Source organism: Alexandromys fortis, unplaced genomic scaffold (genome assembly GCF_014885135.2).
Source record: "Alexandromys fortis isolate MF-2015 unplaced genomic scaffold, M_Fortis_MF-2015_v1.1 scaffold_84, whole genome shotgun sequence".
NCBI lineage: Eukaryota > Metazoa > Chordata > Mammalia > Rodentia > Cricetidae > Alexandromys > Alexandromys fortis.
Window position 1 is genome coordinate 6,127,196 of NW_026068017.1, and position 12,835 is coordinate 6,140,030.

At 47.4% G+C, this 12,835-nt stretch overlaps 1 protein-coding gene across 1 annotated transcript; it reads right to left on the minus strand.

Moving 5' to 3' along the window:
* Nucleotides 1-12,835, minus strand: Gsg1l2 (GSG1 like 2). Its single transcript, XM_050162465.1, has 5 exons — nucleotides 12,526-12,835; nucleotides 4,940-4,987; nucleotides 3,165-3,317; nucleotides 2,017-2,128; nucleotides 1-303 (listed from the first exon to the last, which is right to left on the minus strand). Exons 1-5 carry the CDS (start codon nucleotides 12,833-12,835, stop codon nucleotides 54-56), a joined length of 873 nt encoding a protein of 290 aa, XP_050018422.1. The 3' UTR covers nucleotides 1-53.

Genomic DNA, 12,835 nt, shown 5'->3' on the forward strand with positions numbered 1-12,835 from the left:
CAGAGATATTCACCGGGTAACGAGTGCCTGGCTTATTTGCCCTGCATAACTGGCTAGCACATGGACACTTTGCCTCCTCTAGCTGGGGGAGGGCGTCCAAGAACATTCACGAAGACTTGTCCCACAGGGCGAGGAGCAGCTCCTGTTTGCCAAACCTGCTGTGAAGCTTCAGGCTGTGGGATGTTGTGCTGAGGGTATGGACCGCCTTTCTGTGCCTTTGGCTTCTCTGCCTGGGTGACGGTGTATCTGCTCATGGTCGCCACTGACACAGCCATACAGAGGGCGAACGATCCCCAGGCAAGGCTGCAACAGAAGGCACAGTTAGCAGAGGCCTGAAGTGGGATCCCAGGGCTGCCCTGGGGTTGGCCACCCACTTGGGGATAGCAGACACTACTGTTGTGCATGGGGATGCTGTTTTGTGCCTTTAGGTACCTCTTCGAGTTAAGCTGGGAGATTTCCCTTTACTGGGAGGATTTATTGTTGGAGCAAATTATAAAATTCTGCATTTCCTGGAAAAGGGCAAGGTAGGAGAGTGCAGAGTTCACAGGGAAGAATGACATCAGGCGCTCATTGCACTCCCCACAACCTCCCCGAGGGTCAGCTTCAGAGCAACAGTAGAAAGGAGCCGGGAAGGGATGGCAGGCGTGTGTGAGAGGAGTGGCCCATCCATAGAAGACAGGAGCAGCACAGTATTTAGGGGGAAGAGTTGCCAGAAGAAGGAGGAAGTCCATTGCATAACCCCACTGAGTCCTTGAGAGGACACACACACATACACACACATTCACTAGGACATCAGGCAAAAGTCTGACCTCAGACGTCTTCCACGCCACAGACACGATCTCACGCCCCTGTGCCTCTGAGAGCACAGGGTTGGTTCCTGAAGGCATAGGCACAGAGAGCCCAGACCCCAAGACAGGAGGATGTGTGGGAGACAGAGGGGAAGGCTGATCTGAAAACAGGGCTTTTATGACCAGGTAGCTGGGGAGCAAAGGCTGCTTCACTCTTTTCTCACACCTGACCTCAGAATTAAGGTTAGAAAAACAAGTGGAAGAAACCCCCACCCCCCTTGAAAGTAAAACAAAAAGAGGAAGAAGCTAGATAAGGAAAGAAAAAGACCTTGGGTAATGAACAGCAGTGACCCAACTAGGAAGAGTTCTGAGAGAATAGAAGAACCATGGAGAAGAAATAGCAAAAGAAGTAACACAGGAAAAGTTCCCTGAAGTGTGGGATACAAGACAAGCAGCTCGATGGGAGGAACACCCAGAAAGCCCTAGACTGCAAGTCAGAATGGTGCCGACCCCTCGAAAGCAACGACACAGGCAGGAAGGAAACAGAAGAGTGCCTTAAAAATTCCAAGGGCAAAGGCTCTTCGACAGCCTTGTGGACATTGGGGGGGGGGCGTTGTTTTTGTTTTTTGGCCAGATGATCAAGCACAGCCACTTTTTAAAAATTGGATTTAAGGTCCCCTCTTTAAGATGGAATCCATACCTGATACTGCTAAAGTGGAAAGAACCTGAGACTAGTTAGGTCGTGGGCCCTAGGGAGGAACCTATTACTACTACTACTACTTTATGAAAGGAACACAGCAACCAAATGACTTCCAGTGACATACTGCTACACCCACAGATCAGAGAATCAATCAACCCTGGTCAAAGAAGCTGGAGTAGATGGTAACATAGAGACCCACAGCTGACAATGGGCAGAGAGTGAGAGACTTTGGAGCGCTCAGCTCTAAATGAATGCCCTCACACAGACATACACACAGGTAAAACACCAATGCACACAAAATAAAATCAAATAAAAACTCAAGAAAATAAATCACAAAAACTCTTAAAAAGTCAAGGTAGGTGATTTCATTTTACCACTGAGAAAACTGGATTATGGAAAGGTTATACTACCAACCGAGTCACAAGAGTGGCAGATACCAGTCCTATGACAATGTCTATTTTCCTACAAAAATCTATGTTCATCTCTCCTGCTCTACCAGAACTTGAGCAGGGTAACCAAGCCACTTACCAATAGGACCAGCCATAGTCCCACGTCTGAGGTCGCCAATCTTCTGGTCCCAGGTTCACAGTGATTTGAAAACTAGTTGTATACATCATGTGGGCCACCATGCCCAGGAGTCCTGTGTACGTAAAACTCTGTGAGCTACAGTTTAGAACACAACACAGGGGAAAATCTGCTCTACCCTGCCTGTGTTGGATGCTGGGAGCACTCTACCATCCACAGATCCCTGTTCAGTGCCTACACTTAAACTATCCCTTTGATATCTCATTCCCACAGTAGAAACTAAAAGACACCAGAAACAGGCCTAATCACAACCCAGAAGAACATAGTAGATGCCAGGACCTGAGCAGGAATCGACACAAGTCCATGGCCCTGCTCTTTGCTATGGAAGATCTAGCAATCGGATTTTATCTTTCTACTTACTGGTGCTAATCCCTGGGCAAGATGTGCTACGTTCATCAAACACAGGAGTGATGCACAGTTGGATTGCTATACATTAACAGAACTTTGTGTGTCTGCCTGGAGGCTGGAAGGAAGCCATATGTTCAGGGTTCTATTTGGTGAAGACATTAACTTTAAGGACCTTAGAAGGCTAAATTAAGTTGCTCAGAGAACAGAGGTAGCATTAAAAAAAATGAAAGAGTTCTTTGTGGAACATGTATACCAAAGGTTGGTAATAATTTTGAAGATATTGGAATGTATATAGTAGATACACTCCTATTTTGTCTTCACCAGAGCTTAGCTATGACAGCCAACTTGCTGAAATGAAGTAACTCTCCTTGAGTTATTTAGTAATACTTACTCATATACAAGCATCGTGTACCAGAGGTCTGAACTCAGGAGGATTCCTCTGTGGATTCAAACCTAACCCCTCTGCTAAGCGAGATCATTGCTGTTCCCAGTACCAGTGCGTCCTCCTCCCTGCCTGTGACACAAATGGGTGCATCTTTCTCTCCACCTGTGCACATCTTTTTTTTTTTCTTTCTTTTCAACACTATTGCACCCGATGGAATCAGTCCAGTGACTTATCTAGAAGACCAGCTATTTTTCTGAGCTGGCCAGTGATTGGAAGGAACCAGGCAGCCTATTCTCGGGCTTGAAGCATCCCATCTCTCTGGAGTGGGCTGGGGAAGACTGCCCCTGCTAGGAAATACCTGCCAGCACCATGAGGATGGCCACTGAGGCATCCACCTTGAGCCAGTTGCATTCAGAATGGCAGTGACTCACACTGCAGCCCAGGAAGATGACACCTGCCAGTATCAGGAAGATATCCAAGACTTCAGCCCCAATGGAGAGCCACAACACACCTATAAACAGAAAGGACAGAAATGCTGGCCATTCAGAATCCGTAACTGCAAGGTTTGGTCCCTCGGTTTTATCACTAAGACACTTTCTGTTCTTAGAATAAAAGACGGGAGGCTAGGCATTTTGTAAGCAAAAGGTTCTCTTCAGCTCCCAGTTTTGGGTGCTGTAAAGTCCCAAACAGTTCTTGTAAAACTTCCTTAGCTATCTTGCACCATGAGCTTGGCATCACAGTGGGACCATAGATGAAAAGGAGAAATCCAGGCTAACATGAAGTCAGAGGGACAGGAGAGGCCGGGAGAGGCCAGACTTATTCTCTTCTAACACTCTCTCATGGGAACTAACTCAGGGTTGAAAAGGATCGATTCCTTCTGAGCAGCAGCCCAAAGACCTAAGCCTCCCTTGGTCTCCACTTTTGAAGGTTCCTCATTACCTCTCAGTAGTTCTACCCTGAGGACCAAGTTTCCAGCTTAAGTACTCCCTGTGGACACAAGTAAGCCGGAGCGAGGCAAGACAGCAAGCCTTCAATGTGAAAACCAAAGGCACCTTTGTTGAGTCTTGGAGAGTTGATCAGTCAAGGGGATACTAGGGCCTCAAGGATGATATAAAGATTGCCCACAGATGGGAGGGGAAGGGAAACATAAGCAAAACCCTGGTGGAGGTTCGCAAGATACTCTGAGAATATTCACTTCCCAGCTTAAGAGTCAGTATATTTTATTACAATGGAGACATTGTCTCTGGTCTTTACAGAAAACGCACAAGGGCTGGCGAGATGGCTCTGTCACTGAGAGCACCTGCTGCTCTTGTAGAGGACTGGCATTCAGGTATCAGCGCCTGAGTCTGGTGATTCCCAATCACCTGCAGCTCCAGCTCCAGGGGGATCCCCACTCCTCTTCTGGCCTCTGCAGAAGAGGCATGCAGATTCATACACACCCCCAACACTCAAATCAAAAATAAAGAAGATACACAAACTTAAATATGAGGGCAGAAGGGTCTGAACATTTAAGAGCCTTGGGTAGGTTCCAGTTCTGCCAACATCTCTTATTTCCATCCGAGCTGCGTGTGTACCCGAGCTGCGTGTATACCCTCACTGGGATCGCAGCTGGAGCTGTGTTGGATGTGGGGTGCAGAATGGGCAGGAGGAGACAGAAGGGAAATCGAAATTTGTAAAAGTCTTACTACGGACAAGGCCAGCCAGGTGATGGGACAGAGGGACACCTAAGACTAACATGATCCTCTCTGCAGCTTCATAAAGGCTGTGTTCCCTCTGGGAGAGCAGATACCCAGAGAGCAAGCACAAACTCAACGGGAGGTGGAGAGAAGAAAGCACACGCAAGGCGAGGTATTCCAGAGCTCGTGTCTACCCCACTCTGCCTTTCTTTACCCGCAGAGCTTGAGATTGGCCACCATGGGAATATTTATGGTTCGGGAAGCTGCAGACTCCACCAATCAGTCTTCTGTCCCCCTGAGAAGCTGACCACCACCTTGCAGCACATGGCGGGGTTATAAGGCACACAAATGGAGCCTGGGTTGACTTCGTGGGGAAAACCATAGCCAACCATCTCATCCTTTCCCCATATCCAAGAAAACAATGGTGAGGGACCCTGGCTGAAAGCACAATGCTTACCTTGTGCCTCGGCGGGCACCACCCCCAGGAAGCATCTGCATCGCTCGCCTGGAAGACAAGGAGAACTCAGCCAAACACAGACAGACAAACGGAGACCAGAAATGTGCTATGTTGATACGACTCTAGTCAGCTGTAAAGAAAAACGAATTTGCAGAAAATTGGAAGAAAATGGAAAAATGATGTTCACGAGTGGTAACCCAAGTCCAGAAAGACAAATACCGTATATATTTCCCAGGCCGATTCAAGCATGTTACCCGGAAGTATGCATGTCCAGGTGGAAAGGATCATCCTGCTTTTACTAAAGCAGAAACTAGAAATGAGGCCTCGTGGCTGAAGGGTTAGGGTGGGGCAAAGCGGCTCTAGTGGTGGGAGGGTAAAAACAGAGCCAAGTGGAGCTGAGGAGGAAAAGTGAGGAAGGGGGACAGGCAGAGGAAGAGGGGGCAAAGGGAGGTCGGCAGTGAGAGCAGCAAAAGACCATGGGCAGCATGTGACAGTTCAGTCCCCGAGATGCAGCTTCCGTGGCTTTCTCTACCTCCACAGGAAGTTTCCAGACTTCACTGAGCCTTGCTTTCTTTACCTCAAACTGGGTCTGAGCAAAGTGTGTATAGTAAAACAGTTGTGAAAACACGCTACAGATTGCCGCATGCATTTTCATGCTTAATTATCGACAGAGGCCAGGACAAGGATCTCTGTTTTACAGATCTGAAAGTCATGCTCAAAGTAAGTTACAAAGTTGGTAGAGTAAGGGGTTGAAAGTGGGGGTTTCAGGCCTGTGGGTGTGGCTCAGTAGAGCATTTGCCTAGCATTCACAAGGCCCTGGGTTTAATTCCTAGTACTGGAAAGAGAGGAAGGAAGGAGGGAAGGAAGGAAGGAAGGAAGGAAGGAAGGAAGGAAGGAAGGAAGGAAGGAAGGAAGGAAGGAAAGCAAGTGGAGCTTTCCTACCTGAGGACTGGTATGTTTTCCCACATCACTCCTTGCAATCTCTCTGCCTAATGCCTGGAGGCGTGTATGAGTCTGTTTTCTACTATATAACACAGGACTGAAGCCTGGATATTTTACAAAGAAAGTAAGTATTTTGTAGCTCACAATTCTGGACTTTTAAGAGAAAGAGACCAGCTTCTGCTTGGCTCTGATGAGGGCCTGGCCTTCTAGTGGGGGTGAGCACAAGAGGGAACAGCCACTGTATGACAGGAGGCAAGAGGAATTCACCCTCTCAGGAATTAACCAGGATCTCAGGACAAAGAGCATAGCACCCATGATCTAATTGTTTCTCACTAGTCCCGCCTCCGAAAAATCCTACTGCCTTAAATCACTGCACGGGGACAGGATCAGCAGATGAACGTTTGGGGGACACCCTCAAACCTCATCCCAAGCACATGGAAGGAGTGAATGTCCTAGGTCTGAGGACAGCCTTTTCCAGAAGTAATGGAAGAGAAGCCAGGAGTAGAGCAGGGGCAGGGGAAGCTAGGAGCAGGGCAGGGGCAGGAACAGGGGCAGGGAAAGCCAGGGGCAGGGGTAGAGGCAAGGGAAGCCAGGAGCAGAGCAGGGGCTGGGAAAGCCAGGAGCTGGGCAGGGGCAGGAACAGGGGCATGGGAAGGTAGGAGCAGGGCAGGGACAGGGCAGGAGTTGAGGCAGAGGCAAGAGAAGCCAGGAGCTGGCCAGGGGCAGGGGCAGAGGCAGGGGAAGCCAGAAGCCAGGCAGGGGCAGGGCACAGAGCCCCAGAAGGCCAGCTGAACAGATTAAGAGAATTCCCAATAGCTTACAAGGGCAAGTTTAGCTGGGCCCAGAGAGCTAGACCCGAGTGACCCCTTGATTAATGTGAATCCCCAGAAACGGTGTTCCTTCTGAACAAAGCCAGTGGGATTAAGAAGAAAAATCTTTACAAATCCCACGAAGCCAGAGAGGCGGGTGTTACATAGCTTGGCAGGGCTTGGGCGGCCAAGAGGCATGGCAAACCAGCCGTAGGAAAATGCATACAAGTCCTGGGCGCTTGGCTCTGCTATTCTGCCCCTGAACCAAGGCCCCAGGGCTACCCACATGACCCTGTCTGCGTGCTCTAAGTTCAGCAGACCAGCTCAGGGCCTACTCAAGCACATACCATTGATGTGGAGATTTACCTAAGGAAAAGAGCATGTGAGGCTCGCCTCTACCAGGCACTTTCTTAGCAAACCTGCATTTCAGGATGTGGAGAGAGAGGCTTAGACTCCCTTTTCAAAGCTCTCAAGGGCCCTCTTGCCGGGAGACAGCTGGTTCAGAGAGGGAAGCTTTCCTCTGTCAGGTCCCATGGTGCAAAGCTGGGGTGTTGGCTTACCCCCAAGTCCCTTGTCTGCACTTGGTTAGGAACATCTTGGGACCAGAATCCTTATTGCCTGTGCAATGAGGCCATTCCACCCCCTCTCAAGCCTCTCTACTATTTGTACTACTTCTTATTCGTTTCTGTTCTTACCCTCTCTTTCTTATGCCCCTAATCCCACAGGTGCTTGTGATGCTAGCCCATGTAGTCAGTGACTGGGTGCTATGCTCTATACTTCTTAGCAAACATGGCTTTGTTGGCCTGTGTAAAGCTCTAAACAGATTTTTTAATTGGGAGAGAGAAAACTCCAACTATCTCCCCTCACAAAAGCAAAGGATCTTTTTGTACTGAGTTCTCAAGAGGACCTGATCCCAGTGCTGGGCTGAACTCTAAGGGATGACCCCTTGGCCAAGGCATAAAGTTCAAGGTCACTGTCAATCCCAAAATCTTCATTCACTGCTGGTGCCACCTTTTGAGCTATTTGCATTTGTAACTTCTAATACGTAGTTTCTTTTGTTTTGTTTTCCAAGACAGGATTTATGTGTGTAGCCCTGGCTGTTTTGGAACTCACTTTGTAGACCAGGCTGACCTCTAACTCACAGAGATCCACCTGCCTCCCAAATGCTGGGATTAAAGGCAAGTACCACCACACCTGGCCTACCTAGCTTTGACTTACCCTCTAAAGTCTGATCTTAATAAATTCCTATCAAGTCAAAACTAAACACTAAACTTTTTGCTTTAGGTACTTAGATGATGTGTCTTCAGACAGTGAAAAAATTTCTGGCATGTGTCTTCTTTCTATTGTAATAAAAGTAATGCTTAGAAACCATAACTTTCTTCTACCAGGACGAGTAGAAAATGTGAACAGAGGAGGTTTAGAGAAATGGGCAAAAGCATTCTGGTAGTTATTAGATTATGGGGTAACAAAAGTCAGAGTGAAGAGTGTGGGGTCCAAGTTCATCAGCCTCTTGCTCTGCAGTCTTCAGTGGGGTGCATACACGTCTACGGCACAGTTTCTCACTATAATTCTCACATAGATAAAAAATAGATGTAAGTATACAAACGTCTTCTGTGGTTGATGAATTCTGGGAAACGCTGGGATATATTACTCAGGTTTTTTTTTTTATTGTGGAACTTCCCAGAGATTATTTTTACATGCTGATGTACACAGTGAGTTTTCAAGAAGAAAATATAATATGTGATAATTTCCAGTCCTGAGTATTTAGGCTGTTTATTTTCTGCAGAGAACAAGTCTGTGGGCTGAGTTAGGACGATCCTGTGGGGTCCTTGTTGAAGGTTCCTCACATCATGAACACAGAACCGAGGTGTGCAAAGCTGGGAAGGGACCAGGAACACACCCTTAATTTCTACGCAGGACTATGTGTGACTCGCCAACATTAGTCTTCTTCAAAATTCAGTGTGTGTCCTGGAGGATGTAGGAATGCCAACTGGGTTGACAGGAATGCCGAGGGGGGTTCTTCTAGAGGAAGGGGTTCAAAGAGCCTCATATGGTCTCTTAATGTTGCCCCCAGGTCCCATTTTAGGAAGAAGATCTTCCCCCCGACACACACATACACATAAGCTGGCTAACGGCTTTTTATCCAAAATCTTAGGATAATTTATACCAATAGCAGCCTAGTGTTGCTGTGACAAAAGAACACACACCGCAGGGCATGCAGATGGTCAGCTGTATATATGTTTCTGGGCTCCTTGAAGTTCATTTTCTCCCTTTCCTTACATCCAGCCAAGGCAGTTTTTCTCACAGGGAAAGCTACAAGGAAGACAACTCCCAGCTCATCCTCCACCGAAGGCCCTCCTCCCTCTGACATCACAAATAGCATGCCGATGCCAACACAATGCCAGTTTCTCCTGATATATAAGGGGGATAACTGCCCTAGGGATGTGGACAGGCCATGTGAGCTCCAGTCTGTCCTGAGTCTTCCTCCTGTTCGTTGCCCTGCTCTAGCGGAAATGCCTGGTGTGGCTGCTTTAAATTCAGCTTATTCCTTTCTCTCTGCCCAGAACACCCTGACTCCTGTTCTCTGTCTATTAAAATATGGGGCTTGGGGAGGACAGTTTGCTTGATAAACTGCTTGCCTCAAAAACACGAGGGTCTGAGTTTAATCCTCAGAACCCAAGAGAAAATGCCAGGCATGGTGATGTCACCTTGTAATCCCAATGCTGGGAAGTGGGGCAGGAGAATCCCTAGGTGCAATGCTGTCCGGCTGTTCTTGCTTATTTAGTGAGATCCGGGCCAAGGGGAGAGCCTGTCTCAAGGCAGGTATCGTTCCCAAGGATGACACCTGAGGTTGTGGTCTCCACATATATGTACACACACACAGCTCCCCCCTCAACATGCACATACAAACATATGTGCACCTAAACTAAAATGTCGTGGCTCAGTGCAAAGCCTATCTCCTTTATGAAGCTTTGTCTATATCCAAGTAAATATATGGTTCATTCCCATCATGAACAAGCCTCCATATTAACCATTATCACTCCATTATTTTGCTTTTATTTTAACCTTAGATATTTTCTGGTAGCTTTTACCTTTCAGCACTGGGGATCCCTCTCTGTTAGTCCCCCTAGCCCTGTGCCAAACACGGAAATGCTTGTTGGATGAATATACTCCATGACATTCCAACTGCCTTCTATCCAGAAGACTTTCCTGGGTCTTGGAGTGCGAGTCTCTCGCATGGCATGTACATTGTCACTAGGGAAGTTAATTAGAAATATACTCTAGAGAGAACAGAGTTGAGGGGAACAGAGGTGCTAACAATATGAGAGTGGGAAGAGAAACGGCGATTAGAAACCAGGAAAACTGTAAAAATCTCTACCAACAGTAACTGTAGTCAGAACACCCTTTCTGCTGACAGAACGAGCACCATCTAGTCAGGATTGCTGGTTTATTGATTTCAATAAAGCAGTGATGTTATGTGGGGTATCCTCACGGAGAATGATAAATTTTATTTATTATCACACTAAGTCAATAGTCAATGTAAAATGAAAATACCCACTTTTGTCCTTCATATAAGAACAGTTTCCCCTGAAGGAAGGGACAGAAAATGTTTTTCTTATAAGCCTTTCAAAATGTGTGACTTTTACTTGTTCATAAATAATACCTTAGCTAAAACAAACAACAACAGAAAACTTACCCAGCCAACCAACCAACCAACCAAACAAACAAACAAACAAGAACAGGCTTCTAGTTAGAGTGCCTGGGGTCTGGTGCCTGGATGTTTACACACTCCCAGGGCCAGTCTGATTCATGCCATTCTACAAAGCTGGGGATAGATGAAGTTATTTTCAGGAAGGGAGACAGACTTGGTAACAGAAGTTCTTAAGTCATTTTCTTATTGATGTGGTGTCTACAGTCCCCTAAGCTAAAATATAGGACTATCTTGGTGATCCCAGAGGATGCAGGATCCATACACAAATGTAACTATGTGTATGTCGGTGGGGGGAGTCTGAGAGAGTGGACTTTATATGATAGTAGTACAGAGAGAAGAGGATTTGGAAGCTTTTAGCCTTAGTAGTCTCAGCACCAGATACCACTGCTGTGCCTGCATCACACTCAGAGCAAAGGACGCTTAGCCTGGAGGCTAAGGTGGGACATTTACTCACTCATCAGCAGTCTGCTGTGGGACAATGGTCTGTATTCTGTCAATTATATTTTAAATAAACGCTGATTGGCCAGTAGCCAGGCAGGAAGTCTAGGTGGGACAATCAGGCAGGAAGTAGAGGTAGGGTGATGAGAACAGGAGAATTCTGGGAAGAAGAAAGCTTATTCTGCAGTCCTGTCCCAGCTACAGAAGAAGCAAGATGTGACTGCCCCGCCAAATAAGGTGCCGAGCCATGTGGCTAACACAGATAAGAATAATGGGCTAATATAAGTTGTAAGAGTTAATAAGAAGCCTGAGATACTAGGCCAATCAGTTTATAACTAATGTAGACCTCTGTGTGATTTCTTTGGGTCTTAATGACTGCGGGAACCAGGCAGAACAGAAAACTCAGTCAATGGCAGTCTACTTGGATGGGGTTGGAGGTGGCTGTATCTCAGAGTACTGTTCCTCATTGCAGTCTACTTAGCTGCAAGAATAATTTTTGACCTGCCACAAGATGGTAAAATAAACATCTATACAAGAAACATAGTGAGTCTGAGGTCAGAACATCAGTGGGGGCTGCTATGGTGACCCCTTCACTTTGGGGCCTTTGCTTTGAAAGCAGAGGAGCAATTCAGTCCTGAGCATGTCTAACATCAACTAAATAGGTCGAGATTTGTCCCTCTTCTGTTCTTCATGAGGTAAAAACACTTTCTGGAAACTATGCTCTATGTCCTAACCCTCCCCTCCATCTGCTTTCTCATCTTCCCTCACCGTTTACTTGATAAACCTCCTCCAATCAGGAAAGGACGAGCTTGAGAGAAGGCTTACAAGCCTGTGCTGATTTTCTGAGGCCCAGTTCCTGCTTCTGAGCTGAGGGAACGATTACTGAGTAGGGCTGTTTCAAGGACTGCTTGAGGTCAAGGTCCAACTTGTTATGGGCAGTGATTGTGATTGTGAGAGATCTGGTAGGTGCCTTGATGACGCTATGGGATAATTTCTATTTTTCTTCTAGCCTGTAAAAGCTGAGCCATCTCTCCAGCCCTTGTTTTTTTTTTTTTTTTTTCCTAATGAAAACCCTTGTTCCAAGAGTCCTTAGAAGAGCAAGAGAGGTTCAGCATTGAAGAGCGCTTGTTGTTCTTGCAGAGGACTTGGGTTTGGTTTTCAAGCAAGTCAGGTGTCACAAGACTGCCTGTAACTCTAGAGAGAGTACACACACACACACACACACACACACATCTCTGTGAGTTTGAGGTCAGCCTGGTCTATATTCCAGGCCAGCCAAGGTTACAATGTTAGACCCCATCTGAAGTAACAACAACAATGTTGAAAGTGAGAAAGAAACCTTAGGGATGCAGCTTAGGGGTCGGTGGGGCCACCTTTGATTCTTGAGAAGCCCACAGACAGTGGCAAGTGGGTGAACACTTGAGCTTCCTAAACTGTGTGTCAGGCACCGTTGCAGGCACTTCCCACGAATCTACTCACTTCATCTCCGTGCTGTCTTTAGGAGCTAAGCACCTCTGGGTTCCTGTTTTATAGCTGAGAAAATTGAGGCTCAGAGGTAAAAAACTTGTTTAAAGTCGTGTGGTCAGTCCATGGCATACACAAGATTCAGCCCCAGGCAAGCTGGCTCTGGAGCTTCTCAGGGCCACCCTGCACCCGTTGACCTGGGGACACAAAGGTGCACTCACCTGTGCTGTTGAGGCTTTCCTCACAGGACTGCCAGAGCCCTGCATGGAACCCGAGCAGGAGGAACTTGTCGTCGCCTGTCTCCCAGATGTACTGGACAGTTTGGCTGTCATCGTGTTCCCTGACAGTGCTGTTGCTGGCCTGGCTGACCTGAATGCAGTTCACTCCCCCCAGGGGGTCCTGGCACAGTGGTTTTGTCATCCGACGGATCCCTTCACACCAATGGCTGCTGCCCAAGGCTGTGAGGGAGAAGGCGAGAGCCAGGCAGATGGGGAGGAGGGTCAATACCCGCAGCCACCTCGCCCTGTCCAT